The sequence below is a fragment of the Archocentrus centrarchus genome, chromosome 6 (genome assembly GCF_007364275.1).
Source record: "Archocentrus centrarchus isolate MPI-CPG fArcCen1 chromosome 6, fArcCen1, whole genome shotgun sequence".
Classification (NCBI taxonomy): Eukaryota; Metazoa; Chordata; class Actinopteri; order Cichliformes; family Cichlidae; genus Archocentrus; species Archocentrus centrarchus.
This window is the reverse complement of record NC_044351.1, coordinates 16,768,797-16,786,945: the sequence shown is the minus strand read 5'-3', so window position 1 is coordinate 16,786,945 and position 18,149 is coordinate 16,768,797. Positions and strand designations below refer to the sequence as shown.

At 39.9% G+C, this 18,149-nt stretch overlaps 2 protein-coding genes across 4 annotated transcripts; one reads left to right on the top strand and one right to left on the bottom strand.

Annotated features, from left to right (window-relative positions):
* Positions 1–109: 109 nt before the first annotated feature.
* On the bottom strand, positions 110–6,713 carry LOC115782288 (pyruvate kinase PKM-like). 2 transcript variants are annotated; one of them, XM_030732387.1, is made up of 11 exons: positions 6,671–6,713; positions 5,308–5,486; positions 5,058–5,149; positions 3,700–3,831; positions 3,412–3,598; positions 3,039–3,309; positions 2,800–2,950; positions 2,545–2,697; positions 1,505–1,671; positions 479–660; positions 110–336 (listed from the first exon to the last, which is right to left on the bottom strand). In XM_030732387.1, the coding sequence occupies exons 2-11, from the start codon at positions 5,456–5,458 to the stop codon at positions 230–232; spliced, it is 1,593 nt and encodes a 530-aa protein (XP_030588247.1). In that variant the 5' UTR covers positions 5,459–5,486; positions 6,671–6,713; the 3' UTR covers positions 110–229. The 2 variants fall into 2 exon arrangements, with proteins under 2 accessions (XP_030588247.1, XP_030588246.1); XM_030732386.1 differs by having other exon boundaries at positions 6,667–6,694.
* Positions 6,714–9,891: 3,178 nt separating this feature from the next.
* On the top strand, positions 9,892–18,137 carry LOC115782166 (protein mono-ADP-ribosyltransferase PARP6-like). 2 transcript variants are annotated; one of them, XM_030732216.1, is made up of 24 exons: positions 9,892–10,154; positions 10,261–10,485; positions 10,903–10,974; positions 11,484–11,590; positions 11,691–11,751; positions 12,442–12,532; positions 12,619–12,685; positions 12,799–12,948; positions 13,035–13,176; positions 13,332–13,463; positions 13,770–13,865; positions 13,976–14,068; positions 14,156–14,281; positions 14,395–14,460; positions 14,608–14,675; positions 15,118–15,166; positions 15,315–15,427; positions 15,545–15,617; positions 15,751–15,820; positions 15,898–15,977; positions 16,070–16,133; positions 16,205–16,289; positions 16,411–16,483; positions 18,033–18,137. In XM_030732216.1, the coding sequence occupies exons 2-24, from the start codon at positions 10,483–10,485 to the stop codon at positions 18,087–18,089; spliced, it is 1,938 nt and encodes a 645-aa protein (XP_030588076.1). In that variant the 5' UTR covers positions 9,892–10,154; positions 10,261–10,482; the 3' UTR covers positions 18,090–18,137. The 2 variants fall into 2 exon arrangements, with proteins under 2 accessions (XP_030588076.1, XP_030588077.1); XM_030732217.1 differs by lacking the exon at positions 18,033–18,137 and having other exon boundaries at positions 10,900–10,974; positions 16,231–16,289; positions 16,411–16,499.
* Positions 18,138–18,149: the final 12 nt, after the last annotated feature.

Below are 18,149 nucleotides of genomic sequence, written 5' to 3'. Positions count from 1 at the left end.
GTTCATCGGAAGGGTTGCCACTAAAAGTTTTGAATCAAGTTTAGTCTCTGGCAGCAGGATTTAGAGAGTAAATTAGACTTTTATTGGTGATGGAGCTCATGGAGTCTGCAGATGTCATCAGAAGTCCTTTGTTTTATCTTTCTGAACGCTGTAAGAAAGTTCGACATGGAGAGAAGGTGGGCTACCGAAGAGGGGAAGGGAAGTAGTTCCTGATGTCTTTTGATGACATTCAAGGCACCAGCACAACCCTCATGGTGTTTGTGTAGCCGGAGCCTGGACGCCACCCGGTCACAACAATGGCCATGTCCCCAGTTTTGAAGAATTTGTGGTGCTTGCCTACAAAAAGATGTAAAAAGAAAGGATTAAATAAAAAAAAAAACAAAAAAACAAAAAAACCTTTGGGCTCCATGCAATGAACAATAATCTCTTTCTCAGTTTTACTGAACTGCCAAAATATCCTCTTAACTCTGACACTCACCAACTTCCAGGGCAAAGTTTACACGCAGGTCAACATCCTCAGCCCAGACGTCGCTGGCAGGCTTGGTGTAGAGCACAGGGTAGATACCGCGGTACAGGTGAGCCTGGCGGGCGGTCTGACCACAGCGGGTCACAGCAATGATGGGGGCACGGGGCCTGTATCTTGACAGCATGTGAGCAGACCTGCAGGTGATGGACACAAGTTACTGCACACTGACATAATCATAACTTTTAAACTGAAACGGTTATAAAGTAGTTGAATATTTATTTTAGCAGTTAGGGAACAAAACAGCCTTTCATTTGGAGCTGTGTCTGTGTTGATGTAATGACCGTTAAGTCGAACATTTATTCTCAGTTTAAGTCTATTAGCTCAACTCCTGATTAAAATATTTGACTCTTTAGCAGCTCAATGCTTTACTTAGTTTACCTGCCAGTTGCTACAGTAACTATCTGCTGTCTCACTATGCAGGTAGCATGATGTGAGCACGCCTGCTGTGCCAGAAAATAACACCAATGAGGACAGTGAGAGAAAACCAACACACTGAGCTGAAAGATGCTACAAATCTCCACAGAGCTGATGTGAACAGCAGAGACTGGAGATAATTTACCACAAAGGCATCAGTTCAGTCATATAAACTATTGTTAAGAGGAAAATATTAACTACAGCCCACTTTATTTCATAGCTTTATCATTATGAAATCAGCCCAGCTGACTACATGTATGTGTTTAGTACCATGTGCTGCAAGGATGAACTCCAAAATGGAGAGGTACGATTAGGGAGTTAAAATTAACTCGTAAAATGTCAGGGTTCAGATCTCAAAAAGGTCACGGGTAGAGCACAGATTGTGATTGCAGTAAAAGTTGGCACACTTCAAATGAGCCGGGGGCTTGCGTTCATGAAGGTGCGGAGGCAGCAGGATAGAAAAATATTATAATGCCCCAGTTTCATTTCAGAGTGGGCGCCGGGAGGATATTATGACTCAGCTTTACAGAGATTTACTGGGTGGAAATGTTCCCGGAGTCTCACCTGCCAGTCTTGGTTAGCACAATGATTGCACTGGCACAGCACTTGAAGGAAGCCTCAACGGCACCAATGGCGACGGACTCTGTGGGGTCACGGGTCAAATGAGAGAGGCGACGCAGCTCCTCGAACATCTGCCTGTGGAACATGGCTGCCTCAGCTTCACGGGCAATCTGAATATATGAAAGCAGATTACAGTGGCTGTCAGACTGCAGATACACAGCTAGAAAAAGCAAGTTAAGCTTAGTGCAGAGTTCTTCATACCTGAAAGCACACTCTGAGACATCAAGCTGAACAGCCACAGCCGTGACATCCAGTGACCGTTGCTGTGCACTCCAGACACATGCAGTTTGAGCTATATCACACAGTTAAAGCACAATGGAGAAAGCAACAAGAGATGCTGTTGGTAGCAGATGGAGTGCAGGAGGAGTGATGCAACGGGGATACACAAAGAAAGATGAAGAAATAAGGAAACAAGCTGTTAGTAAAGCCGAAGGTGAAACCACAGATGTGCACTCATTGAGGATGTTATGTTTATCTTCATTCAATGTGATCTAGAAAATGTAACTTGCGTGACAAAGCAAACATAAAGAAGCACGTAGCAAGTATTTTTTTCAATGTTTCTATATTTGTGCTCAGTTAATATTCGTGACTTATTTTGGAGACGGGACACTGTTCACACAATTGCATCTTTTCGTGGTCGATACATGATTAAGTGGCAGCAAAAGTGAAACAAGTAGCTTCAGATAAAAAGGCATCTACACAAAACAGCGAGCCTAATCTTAATCATGTGAACTTGCTGTTGCTGATAAATAATTCTGTTTGGCAGCCAACTGTCAAGACTCGCATGTTAGATAAACTACATGCCTCAACAAGTTGGGGGGATTTTATACTGACAGTGAAAGCTTCCTCACACTCAGAACACTGCAGGCAGCGACAGGAGCAGTTCTCACATCAAGCATTCAAACACACCGGTGTAATCTTTTGATATTGCCATTGAAGATGGCTATATTGTGCACATTTACACTGAACAGAAACCATCTTACCAAATGCTGTGTGCGCACTGCCTCCAGGGGGTAGTCTCCCTTGGCTGTCTCACCACTCAGCATGATGCAGTCATTGCCATCCAGCACAGCATTGGCAACGTCACTGGCCTCAGCACGAGTAGGGCGAGGCTTCTTGGTCATGCTTTCCAGCATCTTAATGTGAACAAAGAGATGCACTGCATCATTTCATGTCTGAAGGAAAAAACACTTCTTTCCACTGCACTAAACTTGCTCCCAGCACATGGCATCATAGACCTGGGTGGCACAGACGATTGGTTTGCCGATCCTGTTGCATCTGCCAGTCATCATCTTCTGGGCGATGAAGACCTTCTCTGTTGGGATTTCAATCCCCAGATCTCCACGGGCCACCATGATGCCATCACTAGCCTCCAGGATCTCATCAAATCTAAAAAGGAGACAATGAAAAAATATCTTCTACCATCATAAAGACAGATTTATGCAGCTTCAGCTGTGATTGTTTGTACTCCACCCACTTGCGCACGCCCTCGTGGTTCTCCAGCTTGCTGATGATCTTGATGTCCTTGCCCTTCTCGCCCAGCACTTTCCTGACAGCATGAACGTCAGCGGCCTTACGAATGAAAGAGGCAAAGACCATGTCAACACCCTGCTCCACTCCAAACTGCAGGTCCTGAATGTCCTTCTCCGACACTGCAGGCAGGTCAACAGCAGCTCCAGGCAGGTTGACGCCCTTCTTGCTGCCCAGCATACCACCGTTCTCAATCTCACACATCAAGTAGTCACTGCCTTTGGTAACAACAAGAGACAGAGAAATATTTCAACTGTTAGAGGCACAACAAAAGACAGACGGCCAAAATAGAACAGACAGCTGATTGTTTCTCTGCTTACCGACTTCTTTAACCTTGAGGGAAATGAGACCATCATCAACATAGATGTGGCTTCCAACCTGCACAACCTTGGTGATGTTTTTGTAGTCCAGCCACAGAGTTTTCTCATCACAGTTCTCTGTGTGCTGGTCATCGAGTGTGATCTTAATGGTTTCACCCTTTTTCAGCTCAACTTCAGCGGTGCCACTCTAAAACCAATGAAAAGGGAGTTGAGAACAGAACCGCTTACATCGTCCCCACAGATGAAAAATGGCCTCACGTGACCCTTGGTAATCTGGCAAGAACTCACGCCTTTGATAAGTCCAGTCCTGATTTCTGGTCCCTTGGTGTCCAGAGCGATGGCCACTGGTCTGTAGTCAACAGATCCAGGTACAAAGCTCTCCGTTGCATCGCGGACATTCTTGATAGTCTCAGCGTGGTACTGCATAATAATAGATGTTATACCAAAAAGCTCTATGTAAATCTAGCAATGGCTTAAAAAGTGAAAGAACTGACACAAAAGGATTACACTTGTTGATCATTACTAAGTCACAAAACCCTGTTTTATCACTAAAGATTCATATTTATAAATGTATTAAATTACTATTATTAAAAAAATTTTTTTTAATTCAGTTAGTACACCATGTGACACCACAGAACTGGTTACATAACTATAAATACATATATATAACTGCAAGATACTCTTAGTGGAAGACACTGTTCAGTTGAACTGTGCATAAACAGCTGTCATATTCTTCCAGCTAAGTATGAATACTTGCCAAACAACCTGAGCAGCGACCTATACAGCAATGCCTTACAGGATAAATGAAAACCAAATATTTTAAATGTATTTTTCACTTGAATAAAACAGCGATGTGAATACTGACATCTGTCCTTGGTCAATAATGTCGTCCCACTGTGGCTTCTCTACGTGCCTTCTTCTCATACTGTTGCTGTGGGGGTGACTCCTATTTATAGCTGTACTGACAACTGTGACACCAATAACACAGAGGTCAAATGTATTTTTCCCTCCTCACAAGAAATCATACATTCACTGTGCTGTGGAGTTATGTTATGACAATCAAATCAAGGCCTTTTTATCGACCACTGTTGAGCCACTTTGAATTGTCTTATATTGGGGTGAAAAATGAACATTTAACCTTTCAAGATCTAATAATTAACTGTGGGTGTTCATACTACAGCTGATGATATCTGATGGCTCATCCACTCAGGTGACAGTGAAAAAAAGGGAAACAGGCTTGACTTTTAAAGGTAAGAGGTCAGTAGTATAATGTCGGCTGAAAAGTTGGCCGCGACACAGCTGGTTCACAAGCGACTAGACGGACAAGCACCAAAGGGGCGAGTGGAGGCGCAAAGATCACATTACAGACAGTTACCAGGCCACAAGAGTAATGTCACACTGAGTGCTGCTGCAGTAAAGGGTAAATCCTCACTGGCTCACTTAGAAAGGGCAAAGGAACTGACTTCTCTATCTGGGTTCACGCTGTCAAGAACAGAGCTTTACTGGAAATGTTCGAATCCGTGATGTCGCTGCGGATGATTGTGGCATCACAACTTGAACAAGTTAGAACATTTAATATGAAACTTCAGCGATGACAATGAAGGAACTCAGAGGCTGGTGGAAAATATTCCTGATCCTTCACTCACTTCATGTGTGCCATGGGAGAAGTTCATTCTTGCAATGTTCATCCCAGCCTTGATCATTTCCTTGGCCATCTCCACAGATCGGGTGGCAGGTCCTGCACCGAGACAGTTAATGAACACAGAGAGACACAGGCCTAAGATGATGACATTTTTGCAAGGTCGTGGGTTTTTTTTAGACGCAGATACATTAAGAAAATAATCAGATTGTACATATAATGAGAATAGATCAATGGGCCTTGGCAATGCGCCTGACCAATTGTGCAGATGATGCCGGTGTTGCGAGACACAGCAGGCTCGGAGTCGATATCCAGCAGGCACATGTGCTCAATAAAGGTGTCTGCCATGGCAGCATGCAGCTGCTGGGTGTGGATGACAGAAGAGGCTGCATCCTTTGGCTTTGACATGGCTGGATCCGTGTCTGCAGGAAAAGACCTTGGAGAGAGGGAAAGAAACAAGAAAGATAATCGATCAGGCATTTGTCATGGGATATGTGGGAAATGTCTCGCTTTTTTCGTGGGCCACAAATGTTTTTACTTGTCATATGAAGAGTGACACAATGGGCTCTGCACTTACAACCAGTAAGCTGAAGAAGAAATTATATAGACCATAAAATATCAAAAAGAGTGTGCAAACTAAGAAGAAAGAAAATAAGATCGATCACTATATGAAGAGTGACAACTTTAAATAAATGTTCCCCCTCTCTGTAGATGACTTTCAACTCTCTTGGCTAACTGAAAAACCAGCACAAAAAGCAAGAAGAACAGTATGCGCCTGAATGACTGCACTCTCCCACATTACAGCAAATATGTGAGAATATGTGCAGCTAAAGAAGAGGAGCCGGGCATGTCTTACAGCAGCTAAAGCTGATTCACACACACAAAAAAAAAAACTCACAAACTTGAGGAGGAGGCAGAAAAAAAATCATATTTTTGCTGCCTGAGGTGCAATGCTGGTCCACAAGCCCATATTATAGGGACAAGTAGATATTATGTGATTCAGTTTGCACTTCATTAGACAAACAAGAATTCAGCATGCTTGATAAAAGTGTGTTGTCAGTCAGTGCATGGATTTGTGGTGGGTGGGCTGAGACCATATGTCTGCCCTTTGTATTCACCTAAAATAACAGTCAGCTGTGGCTATTTGTGGACTACAGACACATCATCGAAAAAAAAAAAAGAATGAAAATCAGTCAAGCAGCAACAGACATATTTTAACAGTTTTTTAAAAATAACTCAAACTTCTTATTAATCTTTTTGCAGCCTGATAATAGCTACTTCCTAAAATTTGTTCCAAGTCAATATAAAACCAAAATCACAGATTAGCAGGTAATATATTTTAATTTTAATAAATGTTATTATGAGGCTTCTTTAAACATGCATTACAGTAAAAATACATTTGCTTTTTAGATGCCTAATTATCAGCTACTTTGAACAACTAGAATATCAGCTGAGCTCTTATGGAATAGCATAAAATATATATAATTACCAAATAAATCTAATGGGACTGCATGTTCCACATAAAGGTGGCGCAGCTGATTCAGCGTATTTCTACACTTTAAATCTTCTATTGCTGCTGTAAGACACACATTTATGACTCTTCCGCTGCTACTTACCTACCGAGAGAACTTTGCAGGGACCAAAGCGCCACGAGTCCTGCCCCGGAGCGACCGGTTTTATGCCTCTAACTAACCGGGACTACTTTCCCGTGAGTGACACAGGATATAGGGCCGTAAAGGCGATAGTAGTGATTGGAGATCGGCTTAAATTGCATGTTTATTTTTGGCAACTGTTTCAGAGTCAGTGAATTAAAAAAAAATAATAAAAGTACTGACCTCTGCCACATTTTGAGTTAGACAGTTTAGGCTTCGATGGAGGGCAGGTGCAAGTTTATTTCGCCTGGCCGTCATAGAGCTTCCGCCTGGTCATCCGTGCCCTACCTCCAGTGGAGCCACAGTTTGACAACCACCACCTTGCAGGGAAGAGTCACTGCAGAACAATATAAAGTTGATCTGCGTGATCACTTTTTATCACTTTTTATCCTGATGCCTGTGCTCAGTAAAGCATTCCATCCAGGAATGCTTTACTGAGCATGAAGATGATTTAAGTCATATGTTATGGCCTTCACATTCACCAGCTCTCAACTCAAATGAACACCTGTGTGAAATCCCTCTCCATCACCAAATCAAATAATCAAACCACTAAATGAGGGGATATCTTTTTAAAGAATATCTTTCTGTAGCAGAGACTGAACTGCCGGCATATTCTTTGTTGGATATTCTTTTAATTTGTCAAAGTCTGAATACACTTTTTATGATTTGTCCATCCTCTGCTGCATGTTGTGTTCTTTTCCCATTATTATTTGAGGTTTTACTCTTTTTTGTTTATTCATCTTAACTGAGCAGTGGATCTCTTGACTTATTGCACAATTCTCATGCAAATGTCTTGCGTTACATTTTACTTGAACTCTTAAGCACCACCTCTAAATCTGCTTCAGCATCGCTCTTCTTCACCTCTGCTGTGCACTGTTTGTTGCTTTGGATGGTAAACCCCAGGTTGACCCCATCTACCTTCATTATCTCTACTTCTCCCAGCTTCACTTTAAATGGCTATACCATCAAAAAATCAGCAGTCAAATTTCAGCTTTCGTCATTTTGGCGAGCTCAGAAATGCAAAAGGTAACATGCACATGCACATACATTGGGTGGCTGAGGCTCAGGAGGTAGAGCAGGTCATCTACTAATCGGAAGATCGGTGGTTTGATCCCTGGCTGCTCCAGTCTACAGTATACTGAATCCCAAGTTGCTCTCAATGCATTCATTGGAGTGTGAATCTGTGTGAATGTTAGACAGAAAGCACTTAGATGTAGAAAAAAGTGAATGTGTGCGTGTGAATGGTTGAATAAGACATTTTGTATAAACCGCTTTGAGTGCTCAAGTAGAGCAGAAAAGTGCTACAGTATATAAGAACCAGTCCATTTACCATTAATATGTTCAACATCCAGTGAGAAAAGGAGGTGAGTTGTGTGTAAATATCATGTTTTATTTTTTGTCTGCTTATTTTCATCTCGCAAATGATTGCTCATTGTAAAGCTGAGCATCCACTCCCTTTATTTATTACACATTTTATAAACTCAGCAGGTGTGTTGGCATTCCTGCAGTGCAATACAACAGTCCAAACACACTCATGCACTATAATGGAGTTATAATGGAGAAAAGGTGATGCTAAAGTGAAAGTGACATAAGATTATGAAAGCTGACTTATCAAAAGCAACAACCAATGCATGCAGAGATGCGGCATTATCAGTCCTCTTACAAAAAATACACTAATGCATGTACCAAATAGTACATAGTACATAGTACATAGTAAAGGACCCATAGTTCAGCTCCACCATATATCGCATCATCAAGTATTCATCATTCTGACTCCTAAATATTTAACAAAGTAATTTAGTTTTTATTTTAATTGGTAGTTAATTTCAAACCCTACTTTGTCCTCAAACCTTGTGGTTAACAAATTTATTCGATCACCACCCAGTGTAAGGTTTATGCCACAGCTACCCTAAATGAACAGTTTTGGTAATTACCAAAATCATTTTTTATGTTTCTGTAATGGTTAATCCACTGATATGTGTAAACTCTTTAACTGAAATTATATTTTTAATGTTAAAATAAATAAACATTTTTTATTTTCTTTTTTAATTCCCTAAAAACTGAAATTGGCATCTGCAGCATAAATCCAGTATCAGTTGGGCATTAAAAAAAAAGATTATGTTGTTGACGGACATTATTATACCAGAATGCAATGCACAAATCCCCCAGAGAGAAAAAAAATCTATAAAATTCAGAGAAACATTTGCAATGACATGTAAAACCTGCAGTTTGATGTTTGCATATTTACTGCAAAATGTAGCATGAAATATAAAATGGATTTGTGTGTGTGTGTGTGTGTGTGTGTGTGTGCGTGTGTGCCTCAACAGCTCAACAGCAGCTCTCTCTTGTGGATGATCTGCTGAACTGTCTTGACATCTTTTTTTCTATCCCACACGGCGTCAACTTGCAGTACAACAAAAACGTGCTCGCAGTAAAAAATAATTATGATGTCACATGAACTAAAAACCACACAAGCTGTAAAAGAAAAGAAACTTTAAAATGAAACCATACTGTTGCTTTCTTTATTACAGTCAGATATTGTTTGGCACCTCTAATCATTCCATTAACTGAGATGTAAATTTAATGTAGCTGTTGTGAGTACATTGTGCACTCACATTGTCCTGGTTTATCTGCATGATGTTTTACTTTGGATATTTTGCTCTCTGAGCTGTTCTAGTTGGTAAAATGTTTACCACATACACTGTAAGTGCAGGTCTCTTAGTTCAAATCTTATTTGGGATCTTTCCCCATCTGTATCAGATGGAATAGAATTATTTCACCAATTTATTTGATAAGACCTGAACGTTACAATATAACACTGGGTGTATAAAAATAATAAGAGTATTAAGTAATCTTTGTTTTTGAAAATAGCAGTATCCTGTATTGTATGAGGATTTATGCTATTGTGTTCATCCCCTGTAAATACACAATAACACACACTCCTGTCTAAGTGGATTACCCCAAAGAAAAGCACTTGTTGATTATAGGTCTGCACACATATATGTGGTCCTAGAAGTGTCTAATCTGTCCAGATTGTGGAGCAGCGGGCGACTACTAACAAGGGTAACTGCAGATTAAGGTCAGGGTGGAACAGACAGGCAACTAGGCTAATAAATGCCAAACATCACCTGTACAACCATCCTTCACATGAGCTTTGTTCTCATCAGAGACTTAAAACTGATTCATGAGCCTTGGCTTTTAGGTGACTACCTGTGTCACACAAATAGATGGCACAAGATACTTAAATCTAGAAACAGGTCCACATCTACAGTCGTTCATCTCTCTGCACAAAGTGATCAGGCCGTCTGTAGCTGCAGTCAATCACATGACTGAGAAGTCAGGCTGAACATGTGCGACTTCCTGCCGTTGAAAACAGAGGGGGACAGCCAGCAGAGCCATCAACAGGAACGGAATATACTTTTTTTTTCTTGCTGCATTCTTCTGAAGGAAAAGTAAGATTTTAATCTCGTACCAGCTATATCATTAATAATTAGTAAACACATGATCTACTCTTCTGAGGAAAATAATGTTGATGTGTTGTTTTATTTACTTTTCCAGAGACCAGAGGGAAACAACGATGATCTTCTTGATATAGTTCAAGATACGGAGCGCAGTCTGCTCATTTGTATTGTATTGCAGAAGTAGCTGAACTAATTAAGTCACATATGTTTTTCCCGGATAGTGTTTAATTGTTTCGGTCACAGAGGAGTGACCACATTGTTGGTTGTTGCTGAAGAAGATCCAAAAAAACAAAACAAACAAACAAAAAAACCTGAACATATGGTGAGTCTATAAGCTCCAAATTCACCCTGCTGTATTTTTATGTGAATGTAGAGGGGGATATCTTTGCATACATCTGAAAGGAAAGTCTTTTTTTTTAGAGCAGAGAATTGCACTACAGTGGGTAACTGACAAGGCAATTAGCATAATTAGCAGATAAACTGACAAAAAATAAGTCAATGGCTGAAGCCCTGCCTTTCTTAAGATCACCAGCTTGACATAGAAATTGCATTATGTTATATATTGTGGAATATATCCTGTTTTAAAATGTTCAATATAGTAAATGTCGTAAATGTGTTGACTTCATTGACAGTCTTAGCAGCACGGTCAGCTGACTTTGTTTGGGTTAATAGAAGGTTTAGATGAACTGTGTAACTTAAAGGATCTCTTGATTGGCAACTCTTCCCATTAATCCAGCAGGAGTGCCAGCAGTGGGAATGGGAAGAGAGACATGGTGATGGTGACACTGATGAGATTCTTTGTGGAATTCAAGTAAGCATCAATTTCAATTTCAGTGTCCCTATGAAACCTTGTAGTTTTTTTAAAACCCTTCCAGCACAGTATATCATTGCATATGTTTGAAATACCAAATAATTTCATGCTAATTCAAGTGCTTAATTAATGTATTTGTCAGGAATAATAATTTCTTCCTTTAAGCATCCATTAAGAGATAATGCACAGCTGATAACACACTAATGCAAACAATATCTTTGCCTAAATTGTGCTTACATTTTTGCTCACATACTGTGTCTCATTTCAAATTTTGTTCTTAATCTTTGCGTTTTTAAGTAAAGTTTCTTAGAACATCTGTATAGACATGTAGTGTAGAACATAGTTTTTTTTTAAGTATTAAACATATCTTTACAGAGTAAAGATACGCAATAAATAGCTCATCATACACGTGTTCAGATGATGGATGAGCAGGTTTAAACCATCTCAGTGTGTGTCATTTTATATACGGAAGCTGTAACTGCAAAATTTTCATTCATCATGCTTCATAGGGGGAGTTGTATAGTCAGTATGCCTCTGACGTCTATCCCCACCCCTGGCTGGAGAGGGACATTGAGGCAGTCAGGACTCTGTATTCAGACTCTGCAGTCTCTGTCAGGTGAACATCAGAACACCTTTCCTTGTTCATGGCTGTTAAAAGAAGGGATCCCTGCTACATTTACGGATTGTCAGTATTTCCCTTCTTTTTCTTCTCCTAGGGAGTATGGGTCAATTGATGATGTGGATGTGGACTTAAAAATGTATGTCAACTTTTTGGATGTGAGTTGAATTTACATTACTTATCACTGAATTAAGCTGCAGAGTTTATACACACACACACACACACACATACATATATATATATATATATATATATGTATATATATATATATATAAAATATTACATTTTTCTACATTATTCACAAATTTATTTAAATAATTAATTGTGTTTATATATGTAAGTTAACCTAATTTAATCTTGAATTGACTGTCCTAAAAACCAGTTCTAACGCATGTTTAGGTTCATTATCGTGCTGGATCATGTTTTCACCACAGGGATGGAACATTTTTGTTGATATTGTGATACCAGCACCATCATAATTCTCAGTGTGTCCAGTGTTCTGAATAATTCATATTTTCAGGCACAGAGAAGGAAATCCTAACCAACTGAAAAGAAGTTAAAGAGCAGTATCATGAAGTTAAAACATGTACCATGTTCCCAGTATGTGTAACATGCAGTGCAGTTTTCTTTTCTGTTTGTTACATGTTTTATGGGTTTGTTGTGGCACAAACGGAAATCAAATTCATACCTGTCGAAGAGACCAAATTTTTATTCTATTACAAGAACTGTGTCTCTGTGACAAATGGACATGCTGTATGTAACCTTGTGACCACATCTGCACATGTATCTGCTAAAGTGACATATTTGCATGACAACTGAAAGTGTTAAAATCTTTTTGGTGTCCAAAGGAGGAAGCAGCTCAAGCCTGGAGGGTTAATCTATCAGAGCCCATCATTATCCGTCTGCAGTTTTCTATGTCTCAGTATTTGGATGGACCTGGTGAGCAGCAACAATACATCTGCATGCAGAATTCACTTAAGTCTAACACAGTGTGACACCTGATTAAGTGATGTTTCTCACTACAGCACCTTCAGTTGAGGTCTTTCAACCATCTAATACTGATCAATTCAGTCTTGGGAAACAATTGCAGAAGTGAGTGTTCATACATTAAGTTTAACTGCACTAATAGACTGCATGCACTTTTTTTTTTTAATCTATGTCACTGTTCATCTGATGATTGCATAAAGGCCAGTTCTGTTCTCCAGTATTCTTACAGTCTTCATATCCCGAGTGTGGAAGCACCTGACAAATGACAACACTGTAACCCGGCAGAAGAACAGGCACAGCTGGTTCAGGCCACGTGGAACCATGAAGAAATACTGCGCAAGACTTAGCATCAGGCTGCCACTATCGAAGTATGAAGCAGTTAAATGACACAGCTGTCTTACTGACTGAATCTGTTTTTGCATGGATCAATTAACTTCTGCCTAACTATCATCAGGCAAAAGGAGCTCCAGGAACCGGCTGTGAGGGGTCGGATCATTTTACCAGCAATGAAGCTGAACAGTTTCACAAATCATACAACTTCCTACACCATTAAGAATCCCATCGGAGAACTCTTCACCTACACACCCAGTGGAAAGGTGAGGAAAAGTATACTTCAAAGTACATCGATGTGGAAAATATCTGTTTATGTGTAAATATTTTCTGTCTGCTGCTGTGTTCGTGGCAGTCTTTCCAGAGTTTTGATTCTCCTGTTACCTTTATTTTAGTTGTGAACGTGATCCTTTTTCCACAGAGAGTGATGGTCTCGGCAGTGAAATCATCAGCACAGCTTAACACTAAACAGCTGATAGAGCTGCTCTTCACATCCCAGGCAATCGGGCACTGTAAGACCACACCAACTCTGCAGCACGGCTTCTTGGTACAGGTGAAACCTTGTTCTGCTGGAGTTCTCTTCCTGTTAAAAGCGCTTTGAGTTGATTACTGTTGTAAATTGGTGCTATGTATTCACTTTAAGTATAACATTTATGTAGGTTAGTGTTTTTATTTTCCATATTATCTCAATGGAAACTTCAGAAGAATAAAACAGAAAGAGACAAGAATTTCTTGGTTCTCATTTAAAAAATATTTATAATAAAGAATCTAAGCAAAGTAAATACAGTATTTTGCATTTAGGTTTTTAGCTCCAACTAAGAAAGCTAATTTTAATGATCTGTTTTCATTGTGTGCACAGATAATGAGGTATGCAGAGCAGAGGATCCCAACACTGAATGAATACTGTGTTGTTTGTGACGAGCGACACCTGTTTCAAAATGGACCCATGCTTAAGGTGCGAGCTCTTGATAAATAAGTAACTGCTGGTTGAGTGGCTGTTCAGCTAAATCGAGAGTGAAAATGAGCCGTAATTCATCTGCAGCATTCTGCATTGTGCGTTTGTAGCCAGCAGTTTGCAGCAGGGAGCTGTGTGTGTTTTCCTTTCATATGTTGGGGGTTATGTCTGGAGCTACAGAAGAGGTTGCCACCGGTGCAGAGGTTGGTAAGACTTTTGCATATTTTGTATGTAAAAATGAGTTATAACAGTATAGGACATCAGTAATTCACTCGTCTCTGCTCTTGCAGGTGATTGACTTGTTGGTAGCCATGTGCAGAGCTGCCCTTCAGTCTTCACGCAAGAGCCTCATTTTTGAACCGTACCCTTCTATTGTTGATCCACGCAACCCCAAAATTCTCGCCTTTAGCCCAAAGGTGAATCAAAGTTATCTATGACCTGATATTTAATACACCCCCCAGTGTGTCATTTTACTGAAGCAATCATAATTTTTTTTTTTGTTTTGTTTTGGGTTCTTTTGTTGTAACAGAGAAGAAGCTATGAGAGGCTGCAGAAAGCTCTGGACAGTGTCTTGTTAATCAGGAGGATGGCACAGGTAACATCTTTTAAAGTAAAACCTGGCCTCTCTTTTCCTAAATTCACACATCGGCCTTCCATCTGTGAATAAACTAAAAACAGGTGAATGCTTTCCTGAACTGGATTTACTAGATTATAATGATGAAATTGTGTTTATTATACTCAGGGTCCATATTCTGAGATTAAAAAGCAGCTGGACAGGATAGACCCTCTTGCTCATCCATTACTACAGTGGTGAGAGACTAAATCTAGATGTGAATTTCACTTATTTGCCAAGAAATCACTGTATCTCTGTCCTTTTGTTCTTCACTTGGCTCAGCAACCATTCATACAAGCTGCTTCAGATTTGGCAAGTGCACTGTTGCAAGTGCAGTGCTGAGTTTGAGGTTGTTTGGATGAATGTTTCTCATATTTTGTCGTAGAAGTTGTTCTGCATTACTAGTGTTTCCCTTACATTACCAGTCTGTGTGTAGGGGGAGGAGCACACATACACATGTTTCCTTGGTTGTCTTTGTGAGGACCTTCATTCACATTAGTGCATTTCCAAACCTCTTGAATCTTACTCTAACCATCAAAAAAATAACCCTTACCCCAACTTAAATCTAAGTAACCCTTGACAGATGTTAATCCGATGACATATTAACACCTGGGTGTGTTTCTGTGTGTCTTATAATAGGATTTTAGCAAGCAACAGATCACACATTGTGAAGCTTCCGCTGAACAAGGTATGCTAGAGCAGTCAGATTCATTAACACCCCGGCTGCAAGCTTTATAGCAGTTGTAGTCTAGTGAATAATTAGCAACCAAATCTTCCATCTCATACTGTGCTTTATATGAGTTAATCTTTTGTTGTAATAAATCGGTATTCAACAGCAACTGAAGTTTATGCACACACCCCATCAGTTCCTGTTGATCAGCAGCCCTCCGTGTAAAGAGGCTCGCTTTCAAACGGCCAGAAAACTTTATGGCAGCACCTTTGCTTTCCAGTAAGTGAAATCAAAACAGTTTTTTTTTTTTTTAAATGAAGTTTTCATCTCATCACTTACATAGAGAACATGGTCCATGCTTACCATGCTTAGTAGATCATGTTTCTCTTCTTTCAGTGGTTCCCACATTGAAAACTGGCACTCTATTTTGAGAAATGGGCTGGTTAACGCATCTTACACAAAATTGCAGGTAGAATATATAGTTTTCCTAAAAAAATGTATTATCTTTGATCACCTTCAGAAGTTAAAGAGGCAATTTTAACATATGAAATTTTTATGTGAACGTCTAGACCGCTGAAACCTCTTCCTTCTTTCTATTTTAGCTCCATGGTGCTGCATATGGGAAAGGCATCTATTTGAGTCCCATTTCAAGCATATCATTTGGCTATTCTGGTAAGAAATCTGTTTCTTCTCTGCAGATTACAAGTACTTATTGCATGTTTTTAAAATTAGTCTTCCCTTTTCTTTAGAAATGGGTAACGGTCAACACAAAATACCTACCAAAGAGGAACTCTTACAGAAACACAAACGAATAAACCAAATCCAGAAGGTCAGATTATTGCTCACGTGTCTAAATGCTGCAAACGTTCACTCTGGATGAGAATATCCTATATCTCATCCTGTATTCTCCACATGTTTCAGGAAGAGATGGGGGAAGCCAGGTTTCTGCAAAGCACTAACCTAAACTGTGTTGCACTCTGTGAAGGTAAGTATGGGAGGCAGTACAGGACAACAAGGATTTATTTCATTATTGTGATTTTGTCAATGTCTTAACAGTGATAACTTCAAAAAACCTTCAAAAGCATGGCAACATTTGGGTGTGTCCAATTTCTGACCACGTGTGCACACGGTTCCTCTTTGTGTGAGTAAAGCAAAAAGCAGCAGCAGCAAGAAATAGCTGCAATATCTTTCTTCTTCAGAAAGTCCACAGTTTCTGGAGCACATTTTAGTTTTCTACAACAGCCTGCTTTCTTCTTTCACAGCTATGAAAACGGTTCGGTGGGAGACGTCAACATCAACACTCAAGAAGACAAAATCCAGCGGGAAATTTCACAAGTAATTACCTCAAAGCCATGCTGAGAAAACACACACACACACACACACACACACACACACACACACACACACACACGCGCGCGCGCGCACACACTAGCATGAAATATGGAGCTGCTTGAGCTGAAATTACACAAAACGGAATAAGACTTTTTTCTATCATCATCAGCAGTAACAATGAAATGACATGAGCTTTTGTTCTTTATGTCCTGTTTTACAGTCTGTTGAAATCTTACTTGTGTTTGTCCAGAGGTCAGAAGTCTGTACTTAAAGCATATTTTCTGTAAATCTTTTCAAACATTTTCAAAGATCTGAATGTTTTCTTATTCCCTGCTAATGCATGTTTGCTTCAGCTTATGGGGATATTATTTATGTAGTATGTGCTTTCTACCACAAGATGGGGGTGTGACCAGTACCTAATCTGAGGACCTTTTCAATGTAGACACAGCCAATCAAACCCCATAACTGTTATGTTATGAAAGCATAAACTAAATGTCTTTAATTGGAGACTGCTGGATGTTCAAATTGGATCTGCACATTCAGAAGCTGGGCGTTGGTGCTTCGGTTCTCTTTCAAATGAAAATAAACAGCTGGAGATATTTTGGAGCACGTGCAGGGCCTCCAGTGAGCTGCCATCAAATGTTTAAAGAGCATTCTCGGGATGGAAATAATAACACTGTTAACTGACATAATGCCAGTTTTAATCCTTCCGAAAAGTAATTTGATCTGAATAAAACACTGTGTTTGTGCTGATTGTTTAACATGGGGTGCATACCATCCTGTGAGGCAGAAATGCACCATTATAACAGCATGCTGATTCCATATGAGCCCTGCAGCTGCCTCCTGACCTCCTCCTTCGGATCAGCTTTTCTAAAGAGAGCCATTACGAATACACCTCTGTTCCCATCTGGATACAGATGTATTTATTTGGTTTGACAAAAAAAAAAAAAGAAAAAAGTAAAAACAGGTAGCAGCTCCACGGTATGATTGTCCTTGTACATGTCATTTCTTAAAAAGAGGTACAACTTTTGTAGCAAGGATTTTCTGGGTCAGCCCAGCAGGCGATGGACTGAAAGGAGGAGAACTGCGAAGTTGCTGTAATAGCCCAAAGGAAGACATTTCTCTTGGACCATATGGCTGTCTGATGATAGTGCACAGGGAAAATAATCTTGAAAACCACACTCTTTTATATGTTGCAATAATGAGCATTAATCCATATCTTCAGTGAGATTGTAGTTTGGTGCCATATCTGCAAAACCACATATTAAGAATGTCAGCAAAATGGAACAATTGAATCCAGTTCAGTTAAAACAAAGATTTGTTGCAGCTGCGTGCCTTGATCTCATTAACTCATGTTTATTCGTCCATATAATTCAAGTAACCACTCAGACAAAAACGTTTCCAGACCCCTTAAGCCTTTAACAAGAAAACCAACTAGCTGGAATATAACAGACATTATTAAATGAGGCAAAATGTTGCATGTGCCTTTAAGAGCACTATGTCCCACTGTACATGTCTCTCTCTGAGCCTCATATGTGTTTGTTGGCATCAGCTGTCCTCAGTGCTGAAAAGAGCAAGGACATCTTTTCCTTCACTTCAGTGGGATTAGTGGAAGAAATGCCCTCTTTATTCTGCTGGCTGCCATCTCAGTGCTCATAAAGACAAAATG